This window comes from Diorhabda carinulata, chromosome 5 (genome assembly GCF_026250575.1).
Source record: "Diorhabda carinulata isolate Delta chromosome 5, icDioCari1.1, whole genome shotgun sequence".
Lineage (NCBI taxonomy): Eukaryota > Metazoa > Arthropoda > Insecta > Coleoptera > Chrysomelidae > Diorhabda > Diorhabda carinulata.
This window is the reverse complement of record NC_079464.1, coordinates 12176066-12202669: the sequence shown is the minus strand read 5'-3', so window position 1 is coordinate 12202669 and position 26604 is coordinate 12176066. Positions and strand designations below refer to the sequence as shown.

Below are 26604 nucleotides of genomic sequence, written 5' to 3'. Positions count from 1 at the left end.
TATCACTTGCTTTTTTAATCATAGTCAACATCGTATATACACAATTTGTAAATTTGTCTATAAAATCACGAAAAAAGTTTTTACAATCTAGCTTATCCTAATTAATATTAATCTGATCTTTAAAACTAGGAAAAATAAATAGGTACATATTAAATATTCTTGAGTAATAAAGTAATTAAAACGACGACACAATATATATATGGTGGATTTATATATAAATTTTACAAAAAAAAGTTAACGGTTTTTTAAAAAATTATTAATTACATGATTACTAACGGCAATTTTCGCAAAAAATGCCCTAAAGGCGTTCTTTGTACACACTATCAACATATTTACAGTACTTAATCTTAAACTATAATAATATAAATACAAATTATACAACTTTACTCCCATACAGTACTATTCCCTCTTGTTGAACCCTGTAACAATACAAAATGTTTCTATCGTTTTTAATAACAAAACCATCACCAATAAATGAGAAAATGTTTACAACAAGTGTAACACTAAACTTTTTCTATAACCTCTTTTGTATCGTAATTTGAACAAAGGTTTCAGTGCAAACATACAAATCTAAACAATTAAGGAAAAACATATCGGACTAATGAAACCAGACAACTAGGGATAAATTGTTTTTAAATCTCATCAGGTATTTTTAAAATTTCATTTTGATGAATGTAAAAAAATCAATTTAATCATAGAGTTTATTAATAATTTAAAATCGACAAAACAGTATGAACACGGAGACGGAAAATTAATGCGAATACAAATTGAACAAAATGTCTTCATAAAGGGTTGTAGGAATAAAATTTTGTTGTAATACAAACAAAAGTTCGATATCACTTGAATGGGGTACTAAAATAAAAATAGAACTTGTGTCTGTGTGCAGTATAATAATTATTAAATATATGCATGGTAAATTAAATGCACTGGTGGACCATTTGGAACACAAATTATATAGGATATAGAATATCAATATATACTAACTGTTATAGTTGTAAATATGATTTGTGTTTAATTCTTGTGAAAATCTTTCAAAACATATTTGAATATACAGTTAACACTTCTTCTACTACATCTACGCTCGTTACTGACAATTCTTTATCTTGTGGAATAGCTAACATTAGCAATACTACTGTAATTTTTGAATCTATCCAAAAACTGAAGAATTAAAATTTAATAACTGCACAAATCTCACCTTTAATATCAGTATTGTTAATTGGATTCGTCTGTTTTGTTAATTTGTTTTATTAAGAATAATAAAAGCGTTATAGTTTTTCTTAAAAAAATTACTTTACGCACTAGGGTGTAAAGAAAATTATTATTAAACTTCTGTATTCTCATAAAATTTTCCGTAGTAGAAAAAATTTGGATGCAATTTGTGTGTAAAGGTTTTTTTTCGACTCATGTGATTGAAGACAATATTCACATTCTTCGAAAAAAGGCTATCTTACACACTTTTACACCCAATTAACTATTTCTTGGTGTAAATATATAATTTGTTTGATTATTTAGTGTAATGACCGAGAATGCAAAAGTTTGTTATTTAATTTTGGGGGTTTTGGATATAAATTGATTGTGCGCTGCCCTATATCATTTTGTATACCGTCTAAAACGTAGTTATGGTTTTTTATTTAGATTTTTCTCTATTATAATTTAAAAGTTGTTACAACCTTTATAAAACTTTTAACCCTGTATGTACATATAATTTTTTTGAATACTTAATTATAAAAATATATAGTGCCCATTAATTCTCCGGAATTAAGAAGTTCAAAACAAGACAAAATAATGTTAGTGACAAGAGAGTCAAACATACAAAAGGAAGCATTTTAAAGAAACCTCAATAATTCAAGTATACAAAATGTATGTCTTTATGAAACTCAATGATAGCTTGTGTGATGGAATGAAATGCCATATTCTGATTACTATTTCAAAATCAAAATAAATATTTACCATGGAGGTTTTCAGAAAGAAGCGGTTCAATTCCCTGGTACCAATCAGCTTCAGAATTGTTACTTTTGCTGCTTTTATTCAACTGCATTTGTACCACGTTTCTGAGATCTTCCAACAATTCATTCTTCTTTTCATCGGAGAGTTGATTGCATTTAGCGGTATAAAGTGAAGTATTAGGTGTTTTTTGATGTGACTCATTCCGACGATACAAATTCGAAACGTTGGAATTGCTAAATAATGAAAAATAAATTTGTTAGAAACTATAATATTTATTTACGTTATAAGTCCGTAAAGCGATTTAGTACGGTACGAGATACACGTTTATGGACGAAGCGACGAAGGAGCCGAGTCAAGAATATCTAATAGAGTACCGTAATAATAACTTCACGGACGTATATCGTAATGTTTTTTTTTCATACTGTTTTCGGTTTTGAATAAAAATCAAAATTATATCAAAATATGAAATTTTAGATTTGAAAATTTTACTGAAAAATAGCTTCTTTCATTATTGTCTTATCATTTAATTGGGATTAGGAGAATTTTTGAGTACTGTAAAGTACAAGGATACAGTATGAAAAAAAATATATATTTTTTCTATATGTATGCACGGCTCATATTTTAGATGTGGAGAATCACGTACCTTGATCCATAACTGGATAGCTGCTGCGATTGTCTACTACTGCTGGATTTCCTGGGAGAATAAATGTCTTCTCTATCCCTAGAGGGATATGTAGGCGTATACTTGTGATAATAATCGGTAGATGGCCGTTGTCCTAACTGCGATCGATTAGATTCCATATTGGATCGATAATTAGGATTTCTTTGTGAAGATTCTGGCCTTACACCTCTATCATTTTTTCTAATGCTACTTTGATCTTCTAGTCTTCGTTTATTGCTGTAATTCGAGTCATTAACCGATCGATCGATACATCGTTTGTATGAATATTGATCGGGGCGGTCCGACTTGGAGTTACCTAAAATATTTATAAAGAAAATTGTTGTAATTTTATTGAAAAAATTATTGTTAAAATAAGTACATATCAAATATGGAGCACTGGTTAACTAGTTAGTCTTTAAACTGGTGCGTATTTCAAAGCCAATTTTACTTTGATTGCCAAATTGGCTACCAGGAGTTAGACTTCATCAGTTTTATGTATGACTCGTTACAGTAGTTTGACCAAATGACTCAAAGATACCCGTAAACTAATGACATTTGCTGTGCCCTTGGTTGGGCGTAAACCTCGCTGTCATTTTACAGACTGTTACTTCCACCATCGGGTTTTCGAGCAAAAGTGAGTATACAATTCAGTATCCCAATGTTCCTTCACCTCTAAGACCTGTTCCTTACATTGAGTCACTAATGATGTAGACAATTCGGGTGATTCAGTTTCTCAACATGACCTGCTTACACAATCGGTATTAGATGATCCGTTTTTTTTCACATTCATAATTTTTAATAACATTTCAAAAAGTTTCTATAACCTGTATATGTGTGTTATATACTGGAAAGACCTCCCAAGACTGTCCCTACTTTCTTTGTTGGTTATTAATTTATTATTTTAAATGATGAAGGTACTTTTATGGATTGATTTCAAACAAATTTAACTTGAAGTTGCTTGATGAGGATTATTGTTTCAATTATCAAGTTTGCTTACTTGAAGTTGCTTGATGAGGATTATTGAAGAAAGGATTCGTATTTCCCTGACTAAGTAAACGGTCAAAAACATCTTCAGTACTCCTATATGTCTTTTGACTCTTCGATTTACTACTGGACTCCACAGCGTTCCTTTTGTCCCTATCCCGATTATTGTCTCTTGATGTTCTGTTAACGGGGTAACTGCTGCTGAAATTATTTTGGTTCCCTGATGCTGTAGGGTGCGCTGTGTACTGTGTACTAGAAGTTACTCTCATTTCTTTAAGATCAGTAGTAGGAATTCTTTCCTGGATTTCATTGTCTTCGGCACTGCTCGGGGTTTTAGACTTTTTCAATGCTTGATAACCATCGGGACTTTTTTTTCTTTTATTTCTTCTGGTTTTATAATCGCAACGAGATTTGTTTTCTACTGACGAATCTCTTTTAGTAACTGCCCTTTTTCTCTGTTTGACTGCGTCATATATATTGAATGTCACCTGCAATTAAAAAAAATAATTACAGTCACGATTGAAGATATAATCAAACAACAAATAAGTAATTATATTCTATTTTGAATACTTGAGGTTTATCATTCAAGAGATCGGTGGTACCAATACACAAGAAAGGGAAAAAAATTAATGCAGAAATTACTAGATAGTCTGTCAAATAATGACTAAGACCATAGAAAAAAGGTTGAAAAAATATGGAGAAAAACTTTATCGGAGACTACCAATGCAGGTTAATATTTGGAAGATCAGTCACAGACCATATTTTCACTCTGAGGCAAACGCAAAGAATAAAGTGTGACTATGGTCTGCCAATTTATTCAGTTTTCACAGATTTACCATTGCAAAAAAGCTAACAAGTCCTACCAAAATGACACTCGAACATACAAAAACCAAGGTAAAGACAAATCAAAGAATATCAAATTTTTTTCAGACCCGCACAGGATTAAAACAGAGAGATCCTTTTTTGCAGAGCCTCCATAGAAACCGCAGAAATAGAAAATCTACAAGTCCACGAAGATAAATCGAAGTTTATGATAATGACAACACCTCAAAGCAAATGAGCAATGGGAAGTTTTTTAATACAACTGTATGAAGAAAAAGTAATGAGTACTGATGGGATAATAATTTTCAAGAAAATCTACAGAAAAGCGAAGCTACATCTACACTGAACAATAAAAAGACCAGTAGTGAGTGAGTGAGTGAGAAAGCTAGATATATGGTAATCGAAAATACTCAGGAAGATACTAAGGGGTAAAAAAGGGAAAAATCGTGGCTGCAAAGAACAAATAGCTGAATACAGAATTTATTTGAAGAATCAGAACTAGAAAAAATTCCAAAAGAATAGAATGACTAGATCATATTCAGAGAATGCCAGGTTTTAGAAGCATAGAACAAGAAGGAACAATAAACAAAAGGAAACCAAGAATAATATTGTGATGAACGACCTAAGAAAGAGGGGAATTCAGGATTGGGAAACCAAAGCACAAATAACTTCCAAGCTATACAACTAATGTAACTACTGTTAGAGTAATTAAGTTACATAATTATTTGTTTCTTACCTCGTTATCGTCGTAACCAAATGAAGAAGTTTCTGATCCGCCTCTAGAAGACCTATCTCGAGAAGAACGTCCCGAGCTGTTGGGGCTAACTGAAGAAACTCTATTATACGATTGATCGGAAGATCTTTCGTATGATTTTTTTGAGACACTTTCTCGTAAACGTTCTTGAGTTCTATGTAACTGAACTGTTGAGGTTGTCCCGTGATTCTTATCCTTTAAGGAGGTTTCGGCGTTTTGAAGATACGGATCATGTTTAGCAATTGTTGTTGTTGGTTTGTCTTGAGAACGGTGAACTGTAGTTTTTGGTATAATCGGATAAGTTACGGATTTTATCGATTCCTTAGATGGTGCTTTAGTTTCTTGTATAGCTTTATACGACGATTTAGTTGCTTGGGTGTGTTTTGAGGGCGCGGTAGTTTCTGGTAGAGCTTTTGAACTGGATTTAGTATCTTGTGTAGTTTTAGACGGCGTTATAGTATCTGGTTGGATAATGGACATCTGTAGCTTTTTAAGATGATTACGTTTATTTGCATGATCAATTTTTGAGCCATGGATATTTTTGGTCTTTGTAGAAATATCTCTTTCTAATGAAGTTTTGTTTATACAAACTAAATCTACTTTGGATAATTTAGGAGAATGTTTTGAAATATCGCTTTTTATGTCCTCATCTTTATGTGCTGTGACAAGATTTTTTGATTCATGTTTATCCTTTTCTCTGTGATCCGATAATATGATGGGTTTAGATGTTTCATGTTTAGTTTTATTGGCAACAGAGTTAGTTGGTTTAGTCACTTTATCTTTCTCAATTGGATATTTGCTGATTGTACCATTTGTTAGAATTGTAGAGGGCGATTCAACTTCTTTCAAGTCTGAAAAATATGGAAACAAAATTAAAAATTTGTATATGATTTAATAGTAAAATATAAAATAATTATTTATACATTTGTTTCAGCCTACCTTGAATATGTGATTTTTTTGGAAAACATAATAAAAACTGAATTTTTAGGTAATGATCGGACCGAATTAATATTTTCAGATGTTTCAGCATTTTAAGACAAGATAAATGGATTTGAAACTACTTATGGATTGAAATTGTAAGTATCCATATTTAAAAAAAAACGCTGGGTTGGGGCAATTGTTAAATATAAGTGCAAATTTTGTACAGATCTTTTAGAGGTACATGGTGGGTGAATAATAATGGAAAAAACATTAATAGTAGAGATATGCAGTAAAGTTGGGTATATCACGCACATGTTAATTTTTATTAAACTTAAATACAACTTTACACAATGTGTTTGTTAATAAAATTTTTTATAGTACCCATATAAGCCTCGAATTGCAAAGATTTCAAACGATGTTTAGAATGCTGTCATTGGATGGGGGCACGATTAGGGATAATAGAATTTTTATCCGAAATTCTCTGAACAAATTTATATCCCATCTAGAAGTGATGTAAACGTTAATTTGAATATTTTGATTATTATAGTTTATTTTTATCTACGAGAGAGTGATAAAACCTACTTACTAATCCAAAACTTTATAAGGCCATTTTGAATATTATACAATAATCTTAATATTAAAAAAAATCATAATTGTACCTGAGCCAAAAGTTTTCGAGCTTTTATTGGTCTTGTTTAACCATAAGCTGTGGAGAGCAATAGAAAAAGGTTTGGACTGATCAAAAGCCCTGCGTATTTGCCAATATTAGTTGAAAACTTTAGTTTATTTTAATATCAAGAATCAAGAACCGACAAATTTTACCGAAAATACGATTTTAGGTTTATCAGGTTAAACGGTTTTGTAAAAGGACATGATTATTGACGTTTTTTAAAAATAGTTCGAACAAATGATATTTTTTTTCATCAGAACTGTGTAATAGTGATGGATAATGCAAGTTATCACTCGAGACTTTTAGAATTGTCCACAACCAAGTGGTTGAAAAATTTTTTTATAGCATTGGCTAAATTTCAAGAATATTAAGTCCCATCCCAGTTCTGTGAGAGGAAAATTTATTGTGTTCTCACCATACAGAGAATTTCCAAAAATTTGAAATTGAGAAAATTTCAGAAATTCATGGAAAAATGAGGGCGGTTAGATCTTCAAAAGTCGACTGAATGGGTCTTTCAAGACGAGCCAAATTAAACAAAAGTTGCTAGCGCAAGAAAGCAAACTGTCTCCTGTTTTTTGAATTAACTGGACATGTCGCCACCGTTACATTAGAGCAACGTACGCTAGAAGTGTTGGAAAGAATCAGGAAAACCAATCGCAGATATCGAATTATTCTCCACGACAATGCGAGCACTCACACATCGGTTCAAACAAAACAAATTGAGGGGTCATCTGCCGTACAGTCCTTATTTGGCACCCAATGATTGGGAGAATATTTTGAAAAACAATAAAGTCGTCTCCAATTATAAAGGTAACTTAGAAATTTTGCTTTTAATCCAATTGATGTTCAGTGATCAATGAAATAATAACTAATTTAAAATAACTTGGATAAAACTTACCAAAAGGCTTTGATAAAGGAACACCAATTGTAGGAATGGTGTTGATTACTTGTTTGTTTTGATAATCTTCTGAAAGTTTTTCTGATTCATTCGATTTCAGTACTTCATTCGCTTTCGTCGGAGGGGAAGAAGACATTTTCGTCCACTTTCTAGGACATGTCCTATTACATTTTCTACTCGGAATTTCGACGTTGTTTCGTTTCATATGACTTTGAGTAGATTGTTTCTCTTTCATTTTTTTGTATAAAGCCAATTGTTGTACTACTTTTTTCGATTTGCCAGTACCTTCACTTGAACGTGAATTTCCATTATCAGAACTCGATTTTTCAGCGAGACAAAGAGGTGTTTCACTGGTGTTGTCCATTTGAACCTGATATTGTTCTTTTTTATCGATAGAAACAGTTTCTGGTGTTATATTTAACATGTCGTAAAATTTCAAATTTGCATCAGGCATTTTAATATTCGCGTCTAAAGATTCTGAAGCTGAGATTGTAATTTCTTCCGCCAAAATAGGATTAGCATGACCACCCTGCTGATTAAATAATTCATCGTGAAATGATTGTTGGTTTTTTCCACTGTTTTGTTGACCCCAAGGTTCGGAACCTGTACAATCATTAATATATCCTCTTATAACTATTGGCGTATCATTAGATTGATTGTTGTATTCAACAATCACTTTCGGTTCATTATCCCACGATTGAAACGGTTCTGATTCTCGTCTTGATGCATTTTCATCCGCAAGATCCAAATCCATAAGAGATGAAGTGAAATCTAAGAATTCATTTTCATTACCGAAATTCAGAATAACATTCGTAAATTCTTTCGCTGTTAACGACATTTCCCCTCCGTCCTCAGCGATACTCATCACTGGATCACCTAAGCAAAGAAATTGTTAATTTAATTGTCAAGCGAAGAAACAAAGATTCGTTGGATTGAATTTGGAAGGATAAACAAAATTTAAATAGGAGGAGGGTTTGTTGGAGTGGGACCTGATTTGCTCCTCTGCAGGGCTAGGGTTGTGTTTGCTAACTTTTCTGGAGGAGGAAAATCAGACATTTAGGATTTTTGGATAGATTGAAACGAAAAGAGAACTTGCAAGTAAAAACAGCTCTTCTCGGTTTATTTTTTTTTTAATTTTTGGAAAAATTTTATTTATTTTTCAAAAACCATTTTTGTGTTTTTTTTTTAAATTTAAGAGAGAATGGGCGGATACAGTTGCGGCTGCGTTATTCCCTATCGTTGGCCATTTGACTGGGGAACCGATTCACCAGGTTGCAGGGAAACTGAAGAAAACCTGCAATACCGACAAACGATGTAGAGTGTGTGTTTATTATCAAGGAAGTTAAGGTAGATTTCAGGGAGGTCATTGTACGCTGTTGCTAGTAGCCGAAGGGGCGGATAAAGAAGTTTCTTTCTGGATTCTGCGGCGACGGGCCGTATATTATTGACCCACAGGATGGAAGCGGAGTTATTTGATTTGATGGTACGAATCACGCTTGGTGGTCGAAACGATGTCTTACAAACCAAAAATAATAATGTTGTCTACTTTATACTAACGCACGTTGATATTGTCCTTTGTGTGAGTGCGACACGTTACAACTTGCCAGTACCGGCTGATTTGTTTATTATTTTTCAACTGTGACTTATTTCTCAGTGTTTATGATTTTAATTTAGTCCCATTTAGCCCCGTGAGACGCAATAACGTGCTGTGAATTATTCTTTTAGGACCAAAGTACCTTTTTGTCAAGTTCGTATACGAACTATTTTCGTTCTCGAAAATTCTGACTTGAAAGTTTTAAAATGGTTAAAACCAAGGAACTATCGGTTCTCACTTTTGCATTAATTGCAATTCTTCATGGTTTAGGCAAAAGTAACCGTACCATTTCCGCCGAATTAAAAATACCTGGACTACAGCGTGAAAAAATTTGCATCCACCAGATGCTTTGTTGATAGAAAACGTTAAGGGCAGCATCGAAAAACCACAACTGCTGAAGATAGACGTATTGTATTGATCAGTAAACGTGATCGACGACTCACGAGCCCATAGATAGCAGCTCAGATCAATGAATCTAGGGATCTACCTTTGACTATTTTGTGGTGGTCATTAAAACCCAATATGAACTTAATTGAGCCGACGCGAGGACAAGGTTGATAAAAAACATTACGTTCATAATATTGTCGAAAATTTAAAAGTTAGTTTAGGAATTTATGTAAATATATATAATATATGTGTACTTAAACGTGAATTGTTTACTATCAGTCTCAGATAATCGTAGAAGTAATGTAGATAGAAACTGTATTTAGTGTAATTATGAAACCAGTGATCCAGAAGATGCCATTCATTTTCCACCCTGTATTCTCAATTGAGGTATCGTTTTATTTATATCTCCGGAGTCGACATAAGACGTAAGCGTTATCCTTTAACGTAATCATACACAACAATTTCTACAGTGAAAAGTATATTGAGAGAAACTGGCCTTTTTGGAAGAGGGAAGTGAAAATACTTCCTTTAAAACAACAAAATAAAATTAAAAGATTGCAGAGCGTACATAAAAATTGGACGCATGAAGAGTAGGAGAAAATATTATGGAGTGATAAGTCAAAGTTTGAGGTATGTTAGTAAGTCCAAATAAATGTTTAGTAATAAGTTTTAGTGCATAGTGGATAATGAATAGTTTGTATTTAGTGTTAGGTTAAAAATAAATTAAGTAAGTTGTTGATTTTTATTTAAATACATAAAATTTGATTATTTTCCTGCGAGGTGGACAAACAACCAAAACAACAAATCCGCAAGCACTTTTATCTTCGCGAGTCACGAGAGATAGAGTTCGACCTTCGAACGAGTAGGAGCACTTTTAAAACGGAATTCAGTTAGTAGATCTCTTAACCCTATTCAGAAGCGCAAATATTAATCTTCCTCGGTTTTCTACGGTTTCGTGTTAAAAGCAAAAAGACTGCTAATGGTTAACGAAACTGTGTTAAGAAGAGCTCTCTGTAGTCTTGGCGAACTGGATAAAATCTGAGGTGAATAAATCTCGATTCGTTATTAGTTTTTTTTTATATTCAAACCTAATTTGGCATCTTATCAAACATCACCAAGTTTTAAATATATTTTGAGGTAAATTTTATTTCTCAAAGGAGCTATTTTACTCAGAGATCCATAACATTGGATCTTGTAGTAAGTAAGATACACGGTATAATAAATAAAAAATTATTTTGGGAAATTAATTCTCGTTGAAATAAAAACTAGAAACTTACTTGTATAATTTGAATAATAATTGTGGTCATTAGTGCCGTCTGATATTTTCATTTGGGAACTGCCAGAAAGTTGATTTGCAGGAGGTAAGTAGAATTGGTTTTCGAAAGGTAAGCGATGCTCCATAATTTCTTCTATCATAGCTAGAATAAACACATATAAGATTAGAATAAATAAACATGAGTAAAGATTATTATGCATTAAATAACATACCTCCACAAGTTTATATACTAGAAAATGAAATTATAAAATGCAAGAAGCACAAAATTGTAACATTTTAATTTAGAAACAGAGTATAGGGTGTAAAAGAATATTTAATTCATGATAGAAATAAAGAAAAGTGTAACAAACATCAATAAGAGATTATAGAATATAAATATAAACCGGAATTTTGCTATCAAAAATTTGTATTATCAAGTTACAAAGCTTAAATTTTTTACAATTTTTCCAGATAGTCTCGTCACACTTTTACCACCTCTTCTGAAGCTTTCGAATACCTTTTTCGTAAAAATATTTAGGCTTGCTGCGCTCGTAGGTTTCTATCTCCGCATTGCTACTGAATCTCAGTCCGCCATGTGCCTCTTTCAAAAGACCAAATAAATAATAGTCGCATAAGGAGGGTCTTACAGTGTTTCCCAATCCAATTCGTTCAACGTGTGCGGTCTGGCACATTACGGATTGGAATATCGCGTCGTTTTGATCTAGACTGGTTTTACCGTGTTTTTTGGTGGTTACTATAATAGTGCGCGTTCACAATTCGTTGTTCAGTGAGAAAATCAACCGCAATTACTCCTCTAGGTACACAACCCCTTCCTCGCCGACAGTGTAACTTTCGATTTAACTGGCGTGCTTCTACTCCATAGACGCGTGTTTACTATCCAGAATTTAGTGGTTTACCCAAGCCTCGTACCGCTACAGGAGACGCGTGCTAATTTCCCAATTTCTGCTCAAAATTCAGAAGTCTTGGCACACATCTGGCTGAAATTTTGCGGTAACCGAGAACAATTGTTCTGGGGCAAGTTTAGCATCACTTTTCGGCCTTTTCGGAAAGCGGAACACCATTCATATACTTGAGTCTTGGAGAGGCATTCATCCCCGAATTGCTCGAGTAATTTCCGCGTTTTTTACATTATCTTTGAAAAAAAAACGAATAATTATACGTTGCGTTAACAGATGGTTAGGTTAGGTTAAGTAAACTTTGTAACACATTGTAGTGAGAAACAAAAAAAACTAGCAAATTATTATCTTCCATAATTCATACTGTCATCTCTAGACCTTATTATCAATATTTGCTTGGGATTTGTTGTTCCAATTTGCTGATAAATCTGAATGAATTGTATCATATTTTGAATATCAATAATCTTTCTTCAAAAGTTTCCAATAGGACTTAGGTCCGAAGGCAAGTTTCCAATTTCGGTTTCTAAAAGTTCACTAACCCCTAATAAGGATCATTGTACCCCTGTTTTATCCTGCATAAAGATTATCTCCAATTTCTCCTCTAGGAGATAACTCTAAATTGATATTACCTTCTACCTGTTGAATCTGGTCGGTTGAAAAGCGAAGGAGTTTGTGATCTGATAAAATCCTCCCGAAGCTTGAAAACTCAAACTCAAGAGTCTTTCCTGAAACATTGAGGAACATTTTTTTGATAAACATTCTTTTCACACTCTAAACAATGAGATTATTCACTCATTCTTTTATTCTTTCATTCTTTCTCCAAAAATTACAATAAGATTTAAGTCCGAAAGCTAGTTTCTACAAGTTCGTTAGCTCCTCTGTTAGTATGAGGTGGTGCGGTATCATACAGATGTAGATTAGGGGTTATATTGCACTGGAACCTTAAGGATCATTGTACCCCTGTTTTATCCTGAATAAATTACCTCCGATTTCACCTCCGGTCGTTTGAAGAGCGAAAGAGTTTTTGTCCTGATAAAATCCTTCCGGAGCTAGGAAACCTAAACTCTAGAGTCTTGCATGAAACAGTAAGGACCAATATTTGATGAACTTTTCTCGCACTCGATTTCCTCTCAAATACATCTTAGACTTCAATAAGTTGTCTAGATAAGGAACATTCAAAATCTTCTAGGAATCTTGGTTTCTTTCATGGCTTTTGCGTATATAGAGGTATATCAATATATTTTTTCCCTGCACATTTTGGTGCAAATACATTGTGATTCCATATTCCAATTATTAATTATAATCAACTTAAATTTACCAAGCCACAATTAGCAAAATTAAGTAGCTAAATAAAATCTGTAACATCATTTTATTATAGAAAATGATTAACAGAACAAAGGCAAGGAGTAATCAGGATCAGGATTTGCATCGAGGAACAGGTATCTGGATAACATAAAGTTGGGTTCGTTTTTCTTGTACTATCTGAAACAAATTAATAATTGTATTGATATTTCAGTGAAGATATGCACAAGATTCTACAAAAATTAATTACAGAATGTTTTCTCCATCATACCATAAATATAAAAGTTACCATAAACTTGAACTATAGGCTGTATACCCGCCTATAGAATCTTTTTGAAATTATAAGGTTATTTTTTGATAATGATTCCGATTAAAAAAATATTAGTTGTAAAAGAAGAGGATCGTAAAATTGAAGTGGAATAGTTTTCGGTACTCATGCACCGATTCCTCTAGGACGGATTCCTTATAATCATGAGATCTGTGAAATGAAAGTCATACAAACTTAATGATACCACATTCATAGCTATCCTTTCCTATTCTATTTTGATATAGTGTCTTATTCAGTTCATTGTATTCTAACCTAACCCAAAATGCACTAGTCAATACAAGAGTAAAAGAAAATAGTTGCTAATCAAAAAACATGTTGATATAACCTGAAACTTTTCAATCATTCGTCAAATAACTGATCTGAGTTATTTTAGTAAAACAAAAGTTGGTGCTGCATCGGTAAGGGAGGAAGTAAATATCTAATCTCATCTGATTTGAGCAAAATTAAATGGGGCGTAGAATTAAATGAGTTACACTTAAGTGAGTTCAAATTATCTGAAATTTTATGCAAAAGGAACACTACAATAATACAACACAATGTAGAGTAGTTTCGAAATTTTTCATCTCTCTTCCATTTGCTAAGCTAACTAAATAGTAAAAAATTACCTGGATTTTGTAAATTTTGTTGTGGCTCATTCTGAATCTTTTCCAATTCTGCAGGATGTACTTCTTTGGATTCATCATGAACTAAGGTGTCCTGTCTTGAAGTTCCGGGTTTGTGGAGATTTTCATCGACGACAACTGTGCGAATTTTTTGTTTCACGCTAGGATCATCAATGCTGTTTTTAAACTCAGCAGGAGAAAAATCTTGATTATTTAAAAATGGTACAAGAATTCTTTCCAAATCTGGCGTTTCAAGAACTGAACTATTGTTGTTGTGCAACTTTCTACAAGTTCCTTCGAACCCAATATTTTTATCTGTACTGCAAAAATACTCGTTGTTATCTTTGAAGATTTCTGCTTTCACCTTGTCGTTTTCATGAATTTTTAATTCAGAATTCAATGATGCTATAGTGGTAGTAGGGGTTGTTATATATGATCCCTCTTGAACTTTATTATTTTGAGAAGTAACTGAATTTTTATAATAATCTGTTAAATCAAATTTGTTGATAGTTATCTTTTTTAATAGTTCATCATTGTAGTTTATAACTTCCTGTGATAAACTGTATTCGAGACTTGTCGCTGGCACTTCAAGTTCTGCTTTATCACCTATTCCTTTGTTCTCTAATACAATTGACGTTTGTTCTGTAACTCCCTTCGCACTCTGGATCTCCACAATGTTATCACATTCTTCGAGCTCCATTTGGTTCACAGAATTTTCTTTATCAATTATTTCTTTATTGATGATTGCGTTTTCTTGATTTTGATCCATTGTAAAGTTTGTATCTATAAATATTGGTGAAGTTGCTTGTACGTTTTTAGTTTCATCTTCTTTGCTTTGATCACCTTTCTGATGTGCCATCACAGATGTATATTTTATTTCTTCCAAATCAACATTTACATGTTCTAATTCCTTTTTATTGTTAGTATTAGCATCTTGTGGAAATGGACCTATTGCTAAAGATGAATCGTTATTTTTTTCTCGAATCGAGTGACCCTGATCATTTTCAGAAAAGTTTTCTTCTTTTGGACAAGGTATAACTGTATCTTTCAATACTTCTGCATTTATTGTTTTTAATTTTATATCGTCAATTTTGTTCTCTTCACTTTGGTAGTTTTCTGAAACTGTAACTCCCGATATTAGTATATCTCGTAATTCCTCATTATTGACAATTGTATATTCTTCCCTTTCTTTAATTATAATCTCATTATTGCATTTGGATGTTTCTATACTTGTATCTGTCAATGATTCTGAATAATTTTCTTTTGATTCAAATTCATTTGATGAAACTGGAAGTAATACTTTCGATGTATCGACTGTTTCTGTTGTTTCAAGATTTTCTGTTGCATGAACATATAATTCCTCAATTGTTTCTTCTCTGATTGAAAGATTTTCGTTGATGGTATGTAATACTTGGTTTTCATTTTCCAATTTACTTGATTCTATAATCACTTCTGCAATTACATTGCTGGTATCAGTAATGTTCGACTCTTGATATGTACTTTCAGATTTTTCTAATTCTACACCCCGAGGAAAAATTTCATTTTCAATATCCGAACTGCCATCATCTTCTTGGTCTTCAGCATTAACAATACAGTCTTGATGTCCCACTTCATATTTTTGTAACTCTATACTCTCAGTAACTATTTCTTTATTTTCAAATACAAAATTGACACTCTCTTGATTTACGGTCTTTATATTACACTCTTCATGGGTGTTTGCAAATTTCTGTGACATTAATGAATCAACAATAATTTCTTTATTCTTAAGTTCAGAAATGGCATCTGTAGTATTTGTATTAACAAGTCTAGAATTGATATCTTCTTGCTGTATAATATTTGTATTGTAATCTTGATGTATAATTTCGGATCTAAGGGACTCAAGAGTCATTTCTTCATATCCAGTTCCAGAATTTTTATTACTCTCTACATGTGAAACATCAGATTTATGTGACTCTATAGTTTGGAGAAACATTGTTTTATCATCAATTCCAGAATTGGAACCTACTTGATCTACTTTATTTATATTATAATCTTGAATCATCTTCTCTGATGTAGACGACATTGTAGTATCAAGAACCATTTCTTCATTAACGATCCCAGAATTTATATTAGTCTCTTCATGTGTAACATCAGATTTATGTAACTCTATAGTTTCAAAAACCATTTCTTTGTCATCAATTCCAGAATTGGAACCTTCTTGATCTACTGTATTTATATTATAGTTTTGAAGTATCTTCTCTGATGTAGACGACATTATAGTATCAAGGACCTTTTCTTCATTAATAATCCCAGAATTCATATTAGTCTCTTCATGTGTAACATCAGATTTATGTGACTGTATAGTTTCGAGAACCATTTCTTTGTCATCAATTCCAGAATTGGAACCTTCTTGATCTACTGTATTTATATTATAATTTTGAAGTATCTTCTCTGATGTAGACGCCATTATAGTATCAAGGACCTTTTCTTCATTAATAATCCCAGAATTCATATTAGTCTCTTCATGTGTAACATCAGATTTATGTGACTGTATAGTTTCGAGAACCATTTCTTTGTCATCAATTCCAGAATTGGAACCTTCTTGATCTACTGTATTTATATTATAATTTTGAAGTATCTTCTCTGATGTAGACGCCATTATAGTATCAAGGACCTTTTCTTCATTAATAATCCCAGAATTCATATTAGTCTCTTCATGTGTAACATCAGATTTATGTAACTCTATAGTTTCAAAAACCATTTCTTTACCATAAATTCCAGAATTGGAACCTTCTTGATCTACTTTATTTATATTACAATCTTGAAGAATCTTCTCGGATCCAGACGAGATTGTAGTATCAAGAACTCTATCTAGAGTCTCGAGAACCATTTCTTTGTCATCAATTCCAGAATTGGTACCTTCTTGATTAATAATAGTATTTATATTACAATCTTGTTGTATTTTTTCAGTTCTAGGCGTTATTATAGTATCAAGAACCATTTCTTCATTTCCAATGTTTATATCTTGATGTGTAACAGCAGATTTTTGAGCATCTGTTTTCTCAAGACCCAATTCTTCATCTTTAAATCTAGAATTGGGATTTTCGCGATCTATAGTCATTGTATTACAATCTTGATATATAATTTCAGATCTAGGGGACTTTATATTCTCAAGAACCGTTTCTTCATATGCAATTCCAGAATGTATATCACTCTCATGATGTATAACGTCAGATTTAAGGTATTCTGCACTCCCAAGAACCATTTCTTCTTTTTCAATTTCAGAATTGGTACCTTCTTGCTCTATTTTATTTATTTTACCATCTTGATGTACCTTATCGGGTTTAGGAGACATTGCGGTACCAAGAACCTTTTCTTCATTTACAACTCCAGTTTCAAGAACGGTTTCTTCGTCACCGATTCCAGAATTGGCACTTTCTTGGTCTATAATAGTATTTATGTTACAATCTTGATGTATAATTTTAGAACTAGGCATCACTGTAGAATCCATAGCTGTTTTTTCATTTCCAATTTCAGAATTTATTTCGCTCTCTTCTTGTGTAGCACCAAATTTATGCAGCTCTGTAATTTCCAAAGCCGTTTTTCTATTCTCAATTCCAGAATCCTCATCATCTTTATCTATAGTATTAAAATCTTTATCTATGATACCATATTTATGCAACTCTACAATCTCATTTCCAATTCCAGAACCTATATTACTCTCTTGACATGCATCTTCAGATTTATGCGATTGTGCTATTGCTTTTTTCTCAATTTCTTTATTTCCATCTTCTCGATCAATAATATTTGTTTTGCTCTGTTTTTCTTGTGAAAATGGTAGAGCATCAATTGACTCATCATTATCAACTGTTACAGTCTTTTCATTATTTTTATTTTGAAGACTAAAAGGTAATTGTGTACCATTTTTAGTTTTATAAAATGTAAATAAGTTCGACTCCTTTTTTGAGACATCTAATAAGGACTTCTTCTTATTTCTAAGTCTCAAACTTTTCCTTTTTACTTTATTTCCAGCTTTCTTAATTTCCTCTTTTTTACTGTATTTCATATCACACAGTTCTCCACGTGATTTATTAATTTCTTCTTCGACCATATCGTGTTTCTTCAAGTTATTTTGAGAGATTGAACCATAGAATTTCTTGATAGGTATATTTTCCATTTCCGTTAATAAATTTTTTGTTTTTTCAATCAAGTTATTGTCTTTAATATCCATCTGTTTAATCTCGTCTGTTCGTTTCAAAGGTACAACTGTTGATTCAATATTATTGGTTTCTGCACAAAATTTGATGGCTTCTTCTGTTACAGATTTGGGTACATCATCAGTTGATTTATTGGTGCTATAAATATCCTGATCATCATTAAGTAGTTCTTTTCCAAATTCTTTTTGTAAATTTTGTTGAGCATCAGATGCTTCTTCATTTTCTACTTTTGTTTCTTGACATACTTGTTCATCCATCATGTCAGTATCAATTGGTATATCTATAACGGTAGATTCTTTGGGTGGAACATTTTGTAAATGTTCTTTGTTTTCATTATAACAATAGTCGCTGTGTTTAACTTCTCCAGGAATTAAGCTGAGATCCGTTTTATGATCTCCACTTTTCTGCAAATTTTCTATAGAGGTCTGATTTGACGATTGGGTTACAGTTTCGATTTTCAAACATTCCGGAGCAACATTAGTGGACTCTTCAGAAATATTGTCACTTTTCATGATATTTTCGATTTTATCTATATTTTTTACTGTAATATCTGTACTTGAAATATTAATTTTTCTAGTAGTTATTTCAATATCTAAATCTTCAGAAAGATGGTCATTATTTGTGAATATCTTCTCTTTTACTATACTTTCTTCCACAACATGAGTACTTGGTTTACATTTCTCTACGATTTCATTTATTAAAGAATCTTCTACACTACAAGGAACCTCTGTTTGGTCAATTTCTTCTGAAGTGTTTGTGATATTGGATTTTTTATCTTCACTTTCTTCTATAATATGAATACTTGTTTCATTCAATTTTTCAGTTATATGTTCATAATTAAAATCTTTTTCGATATTAATGGACTTTTGTTGTTTTTCTTCATAGCAGTTGTTCTCGTTTTGATTTTTAATATTTTGAACAATATTAGTTGTCACGTTGTGGTAGATTTCTTTAGGAATTATGGTGGAAATTGTAATGTTCGTATTTTTATATTCATTTTTTTCTACAATTTCTGCATAATTAATTTTAGATATTCCCTTTCTAAACGATTTCTTCACTTTAGATGCTTTGTTTACTTTTGGAGGTAATTCCAATTCCCTACTACTTATTTTCGTTCTTAAAATTCGTTTGTTTTCAATTGTATTAACTTTCAATTTAGAACTAGAACCACTTTTACGTATTTTGACTTTTGTTTCATCAGTTTTCTTCTCGAAATCACTTTCAGTTACCAATTTTAGACATTCAGCTATTGATATAGATTTAGACCTCGATTTTGTCATAGTCGATCCAGTTGATATTTCTGATTCTCCAATATATGATTTTGAAATAGAGTTTTTAGAGGTTCTCAATGTTTTTATGGTAGAATCCATCACGGGTTTTCTTAATTTTTTGTCAAGATCCGTTTCGGGGTAACTATTTCTACGAGTAGATCTGCTATTTCTATTTTTGATATATTTTTGTACAATGTCATCTATTTCTTTCCGATCAAACAAAAAGGGAAGAGGTGCATCGATTTCCGCTTTGTCTTTATTTTCTTTTGTGTTTGATGTTGATTCAGGAGCGCTTTTACTTATAATTTCTTTATTTTTAACTTCAATAAGATCCGTATCTTTCTTTGATTTTATATGTGTATCCGTTTCTTTGCTCACTATATTGTTCAAAGATGTGTTTTCCTGTGAATCTTCAGTAATTGTTGAATCTACTCTATTATTTGTACTAGCAGCTCTAGTGGTCCTTTTTCGTAGAATTCTGTCTATTGGAGTTAATTCTACTTTCTTGTTGATCTCTTTATTAAATTCCTTTTTATGAAGATTGGTTTTAACTTTTTTTATATTTATGTTTTCTTCTTCAAATTTAATTCTCCTTTTGATATTCTGTTTTTTCAGAGAATCGTTTTCTTCGGTACATGGTACATCTTTAGTATCCTTTTTGATTCCTCTATGTTTCTTTGGAGTGTCTTTAATTCTATCATCGAGTTGGATCATTTCTTTATTTTTCTTTTTAATAGTGTCTTTGCTTGTTTGCTTTGCAGTTTCTAAGATTTTACCTTCAAGCATAGTTACATCATTTGACGTATTTCCAATATCATCTTCGATGTTATTGAAAATTTCTTTGCATCCACCTTCATTTTTAATAGTTGAACTTGCATCTCTAATGGATTTATTTATATCTGGAGAAGCTTGTTCCTCAAATATTTTTATGTTATTGGGTGTGTCTCTTCTTGGTGAAATTATAACATTTGATAAAATTTTTATTTTTTTACATACAGGTATTTCATCAGTTATTTTGTCTATTTTTCCAAAGTCTTTTACAGTGTTCTCCACGTGTTCGTTAACCAACTCACCAACAACATTTTGTTCAATTTTCTGAATTTCCTTTAAATCTGATCCTTCATTTTTTAATCGTTGTTCTAATTTTTCTGCGGTAAATTTGACTGTGTTTTTACAAGACAGTTTATATCGCAATTTGGGCGGTATATAAATGGGATAATTTACATCATCATCATGCAATGTACTTTTTTTCAAGATTTCTTGTTTAATTTCATCTTCTACATTAGAGTATTCGTTACCAGGAGAATTAGAATCTTTATCGACACCTGCATCTTTTTGTTTATTCTTTTCTTCCAATCTCATAATACTGACGTAAGGATTCAAATTGTTATCATAAGATTTAATCTGCGCTTTTGTTTTGGGTTTTTTATTTCTAACGTTTCTTTTAATAATCCCCTTATTATCTTTGCAAAGAAGTCGGGGTTTATAATTAAATTCATGGTTTTCTTCATCTGTATCTTCATTATAAATTTTATCTTCGCTGTCTTCCACTTTTTTATCGTCAATAAATAATTTGTTGAATTCACTGTCGTTACTGTCGCTATCCGTGATATCTTTATTAGTTAGAGAGTCGGGCAATTGATGGATTTTTACATTATTAATGGAGAGTGTATTTTTAAATTCTTGTGGTTTCATAACATTTTCATATATATTTTTTCTATAAGCGCTCCGTGTTATTCGTTTTTCATCATCAACTTTGTCCGCTGTTTCCATTAAATCCAGTTTCTTTAATCTACCCTTAACACTCTTATTTTTTTTAGGGGTCGATTCAGTTTTTGTCTTTGCATTTTTGGCATCTCCTTTGAATTTTTTTCTACTTTTGGGAGTTTCGGATTTCTGTTTTATTTCGACTGCTACTGTGGCTAAACGATGCAGATCTACGAAATGTTCTTCATTCAAATTTTTGTCTTTGTACATATTCCAATCTGAATGCGACAAATCGGATTTATCAAATATTTTCTTAGAGACATCTCCACCAATTTCTTTATTTTCACCTTTAAAATTACTTAATGAAAAACTTTCATTTAAACTAGCAGATTCTTTTTTGTCCAATTCACTTAAAAGGATTCCCTTATTAATTATTATGCTGCTAATTATTCCAGGTTCCAACAGATTTGTTTTAGTCTCTTCCTGTATTATTTCCTTCCTATCTGGATAATCAGATTTTTCTGTTTTTCCAATGTTTTTGAGTGTAGAAATTTTATTTTCAGTAGAATCTTTGGCTATATCAATGAAGATCTCTTCTTCTATAGGTGGTGCTTCTACAATCACTTCATTAATGAAAGGAGATTTATACAATGAATATTCGTGATTAGTTTCTACGGATTTAGTGGTGCATTGAGATATACCCTCTACACGATCTGCTGTTTGCACAACAGGCTCTACAACACCATAGTTTTTCAATGAATTTTCGTTTTCAGGAACTTTTTGTTCCTTGTCAATGGTAGATTGATTATTTTCAATTTCTCTAGCAATAGAAATTTCTTTGATATGTATTACCAAGTCATTACTGCTACAAGAAGTTTCATTTAGTTTATTAACATTTTCAACTGCAATGAATACAGTTCCACCATTTTCAATGCCTTCTCCCAATGTTTTGTGGTCAAGTGATAATTCTTCCTGTGTTTTAATGTTAAGATTAATTTCCTCTGGTGGTGTTTTTTCTTCATTTTGAGTAATTTCTTTATTACAAGTAGTTTCGTGCATACCTTGACCACAGTCAATAGTTCCATTATTTTCTTTCTGCTCCTTATCACATGGTACTTTTTCTATTATAGATGTATCCTCTCCATCAGAAACAGTTATTTTTTTATCAACTATAGCCACATATTCATTTTCAATAGAACACATTTCAGAAAAATCTTTTTCATATGTATCATCTTCAATTGAATTTTTTCCAATTTCACTATCTTGAGTTTGTGAATTATCTAAAGTTTTTTCTGTTATAAAATGATCATATATATCATCTTTCTCATTATCTGATTTTAGTATTGTTGAAGTATCTACTTGTGTATTGCCAAAATTTTTTTGTTGGTCTGCATCTTTTATTTCTTCAGTGTTCAAAATATCTGAGGATCTAGCTTGAATTGAAAGTTTATCATGTTCAATTTGAAAAACTTTTTCAATGGACATTTTTATTCCTGATTGTGCTCGTACTTCTATTACCAGGGATTCTTGTTCTTCTTCCCTCTTTAGTTCATCTTCAACTCTAACTTTGGGTAAAACTTCATCATTTTCTTTGGTAACAATTTCTATTATTTCTTCAGCGTTTGAAATATTTACTCTCTCGATTTCACTTGAAACTTCAACTTCTTCGCCTTGGAGTATTTTTTCATTGATCATAGTTTCTTGCAACTGTTCTTGTATTTCTGTTACTGAAGATTCTTTTTCTACTTCCCTCTTATGTTCATATTCAAGTCCAACTTTGGGTAAAATTTCAATTTCTTCTTTGTTAACAAAACTTTTAATTACTATTTTTTCTTCAATGTGACGTTCTGCGTCCTCAATAGTTTCGAGTTCTTTTTGACTGACCAAAGTATTTTGCAATTTTTCTGGTATTTCCATCACTGAAGATTCTCTTTCTTCTCTAAAATTACTTTTTTTATCAAAGGATGCATTTTTCATTTTTTCAATTTCTAATTCGTCTTGAGAATAAACTTCAGCTGATATTTTAAAATTTTCATTTTCTTTACAAAGTTCAATATTTATTTCTTCTTCTTCTATTTCTGATACTTTTTCCGCATGTACTTCTCGAGATAGTTCTTCGTCATTGTTGGTAAATTTTGTGTCAATTTTAGTTTCAGTCATAGAAAGCACTGTTTGTATAGTTTCATTTGGTGATAAAAATGTTTCTTCTTGATCCATAGCTTTATAATCCTCATTTGGAGAAATTTTTTCATTATCTTTTGTGATTATCGTTATAGTATCATTTTTATCAGTTTCTTCCATGCAGGCTATATCTTCCTCTTTAGTGCAATTGCCTTGAAGAAAAACTTCTACCTTAGTATTGATAATTTGTTCTTTATTTTCATTACTTTTATTTATACTGAATATATTTTCATTGAAGTGTTCTTTTTTAGAAGCAACAATATCTACCATTTGAGATTTATCTTCATTTTCAATTGAAAAACTATCTGGAAATTCTGTATCACTTCCTATAACAGTTTCTATTTTTCCATTAGATGAAACTTCTTCATTATCCTTTTCTTTTTCAAACGTAGTCACTTCTTTATCAATTTCCCCGTTGATATTAATAATTTCATTTTCTCTTTGGTTAACAGTTGTAATTTCTTTACACTCAATATCTACAGTTTGAGATACTTCGACATCGTCCATATGGAAACTTTCAGGAATTTCTTTATAACTTGCAGCTTCATTTCCAATTTGCTCATTAGTTTCTACAATAGAAACGTCTTCACATTCCTTTACATTTTCGAATGTAACTCCTTTATCTTCAACTTCCTTACTGTTATTAACAATAGTTTTTTCATTCTCTATTTCGATACCAGTTGTAATATTTTCAACGAGACATTCAACAGCTTCTGTAAGCCTTTTTATAGTTCCTATTATTCCAATAGTTGTATTAGTTGAAACTTCTTCATATTCATTTTCTTTTTTGTGTGTAGCTTTACCCCTTTCAACTTCCGGATTGGTATTAATTATAGTTTTTTCATTTTCTGTTTGGTTATCAACTGTAACTCCAAGATCTTCAACTTGTACCAATTCTTCTTCTCTAAGAGTTTCTTTAAAATTTTCAACTTCTAAGTTAATTATTTGTTGTTCGTTTACAGGAGATATAACTTCTATATTCAATTGCTCATTATTAACAGTTCTTTTAATAAATTTTTCATTTTTGGTTCTTTTATTTTCAAATTCTGTAAGCTCATGTACTATTTCCATTCCTTTATTTGATATTGACTTATTTCCTTCTTCACTAGACACATTTAAATCTTTTGTATAAGAGATATTATCAATTTCCTCAGTATTTATCTTTTGTATTTTAGCATTATCATCCATTTGAAGATCTTCTTGAATATTTATTGTATTAATATCCAATGTTTCTGGATGAATCTGGTTCTTATTGTATATAATATTATCTTCTGGAATAATTGTTACATTTTGTTTATTCTCATCAATATTGTCAATTTCCTTAAAATCTCTTTTCATTTCTACATTCCGTGCTATCTGTACAATGGTATCTTGCTGATTATCGATAAGTTCTAAAAATTCTTTCTGATTTTCTGGATTAACGAGTGTGTTGTGATTTTCAATTTCAAATTCCATTTCTCCACTGTTTTCTAAAATATGGCTTTCTACAAACTCCTGATATGATTGTAATGAATATATTCGTGAAGGCTGTGGTTTGGTCGAAGAAATTTCTTCAATATGGCATGAATCTGGATCATTGGTTATTGATTCCTGGAATTTGTCAGAGATATTATTATCTGTATCTTTTTGTGACTCCAATTTCTCTTCAGAATCAGTGATAGTTCGCAAAGAATTTCTTCTTTTATTTTTTACTTTTGTTTTACAGTTCCCATTTATATTGTTATCACCAATATTAAGGTCAACTGTTAAATTTTCTGGATAGTTTGAAGTATTATAATTATCTCCACCTTGAAGATTTTGATTAGCAGATTTCTGTTTCCCATAGATATCAATATCAACTTCTGTGGACTGGACTATATTTGATTGAGCTATGGTATTTTCTTCAAAAGGTATTTTTTCTTTAATTTTAAGAGCACATTTCTTTTTTGCGCTCTTTCCTTCAATAAAAAAATGATTGAAATCAGATAAAGTACATTGGTAGAGATTTATCGTTAATTCTCTAGGACATATTTCTTTATATTTCACTTTATTGGTAATCTCAGAAGATACTTCTTCATCAAGGAATTTATTAGGTGAAATATCTTCATTATCAGAAGATAAAAGAAGACCAGAATTAGAGCATTGACTATCTGGCAAATTTATATCTTTTTCTGTTGTTTCTGTAGAATTAATATTGACAACAGAATTTTGAAATGTTATTTCAGATTCATTACATTCAATTTTTGGGAGCTGTGTATTATTCTCAATACAGGTGGCCTCGTTTATATTCGAAATTCTATTATTACTTTCAATTTGTTGTAAAGAGCTCGTTACAATTGTATATGAGAAATCTTCATTTTCCTCTAAAGATCTATTAATTGATTCAGTTATTTCGTATGGACTTGAAGATTTATTTGTTGATATTTCGATTTCTTCATCTAGATCTATGATTTCCATAGAAACTTCAGTTTGATGCGACGAATTTTGTAATATCTTACGATCGAATTCTGTACTTTCCTCTACAAATTTATCTGTTGGTAATTCAGTTACTTTGTCATGCTCTTTTGGTCTATTTGCCGATAATTCAATTACATCATCTAAATCTACAATTTCCATATGATTTTCATCTTCTCTAGAAGAATTCGACCCAGTAAGGTGTGTGAATTCTTTGCTATCTTTTATGGTTTCATATGTAGGCAGTTCACTTGAGGTCGTGTCATCACTAATCTCAATAATTTCTTCTGAAATCACGATTGGTTTTTTGTCTTCAACATAATTATATTCAGTTAAAATATTATCAATTTGATGTAACAAATCATCATTGTCATTTATACCGCTTGCACTATTTTGTTCAATTATTGATTTTATACTATCTGCAGACTTACAATGTAATTGATAATTTTTTGAGGTATGTAGTTTTTGGTGCAAAGTTGTATTGGTTTTCATTGCAGTACAATTTTTAATTCTTTCTTTTTTCTTGGTTTCAATTTCTTTAGTGTAGAAAACGATTTCTTCGTCACTGTCTAATCCACTTTCGTCTAAACATATCGTGTAAACGAATTTCGTATTTTTATTAACATTTTTTTCTTGGCTACCCAGTATAGGTTCATATTCATTTTTTATTTCATCAACGTCTTCTTCCATCGTTGGTGATAGTTCATACTAAATTGACAAAAAAAAGTATAATCAGTTATATATCTAAAATGAGAAAACTGTTTTTCATTCTTT

The 26604-nt window shown here is 31.3% G+C and overlaps 1 protein-coding gene across 3 annotated transcripts in view; it reads right to left on the bottom strand.

Annotated features, from left to right (window-relative positions):
* Window positions 1-26604, bottom strand: part of LOC130893671 (uncharacterized) — a 38331-nt gene continuing 11727 nt past the window's right edge. For 2 of the 3 annotated variants that reach the window (XM_057799947.1, XM_057799948.1), the window contains 8 exons: window positions 14046-26538; window positions 10916-11056; window positions 7658-8533; window positions 5151-6019; window positions 3606-4080; window positions 2591-2924; window positions 1951-2180; window positions 1-419 (listed from right to left, as the gene is read on the bottom strand). In XM_057799947.1, the coding sequence (XP_057655930.1) occupies window positions 400-419; window positions 1951-2180; window positions 2591-2924; window positions 3606-4080; window positions 5151-6019; window positions 7658-8533; window positions 10916-11056; window positions 14046-26538 (15438 nt within the window). In that variant the 3' untranslated portion in view covers window positions 1-399. Of the gene's footprint in view, window positions 420-1950; window positions 2181-2590; window positions 2925-3605; window positions 4081-5150; window positions 6020-7657; window positions 8534-10915; window positions 11057-13160; window positions 13293-14045; window positions 26539-26604 lie in introns of those variants that run through there. The other variant, XM_057799949.1, reaches the window with a different exon arrangement.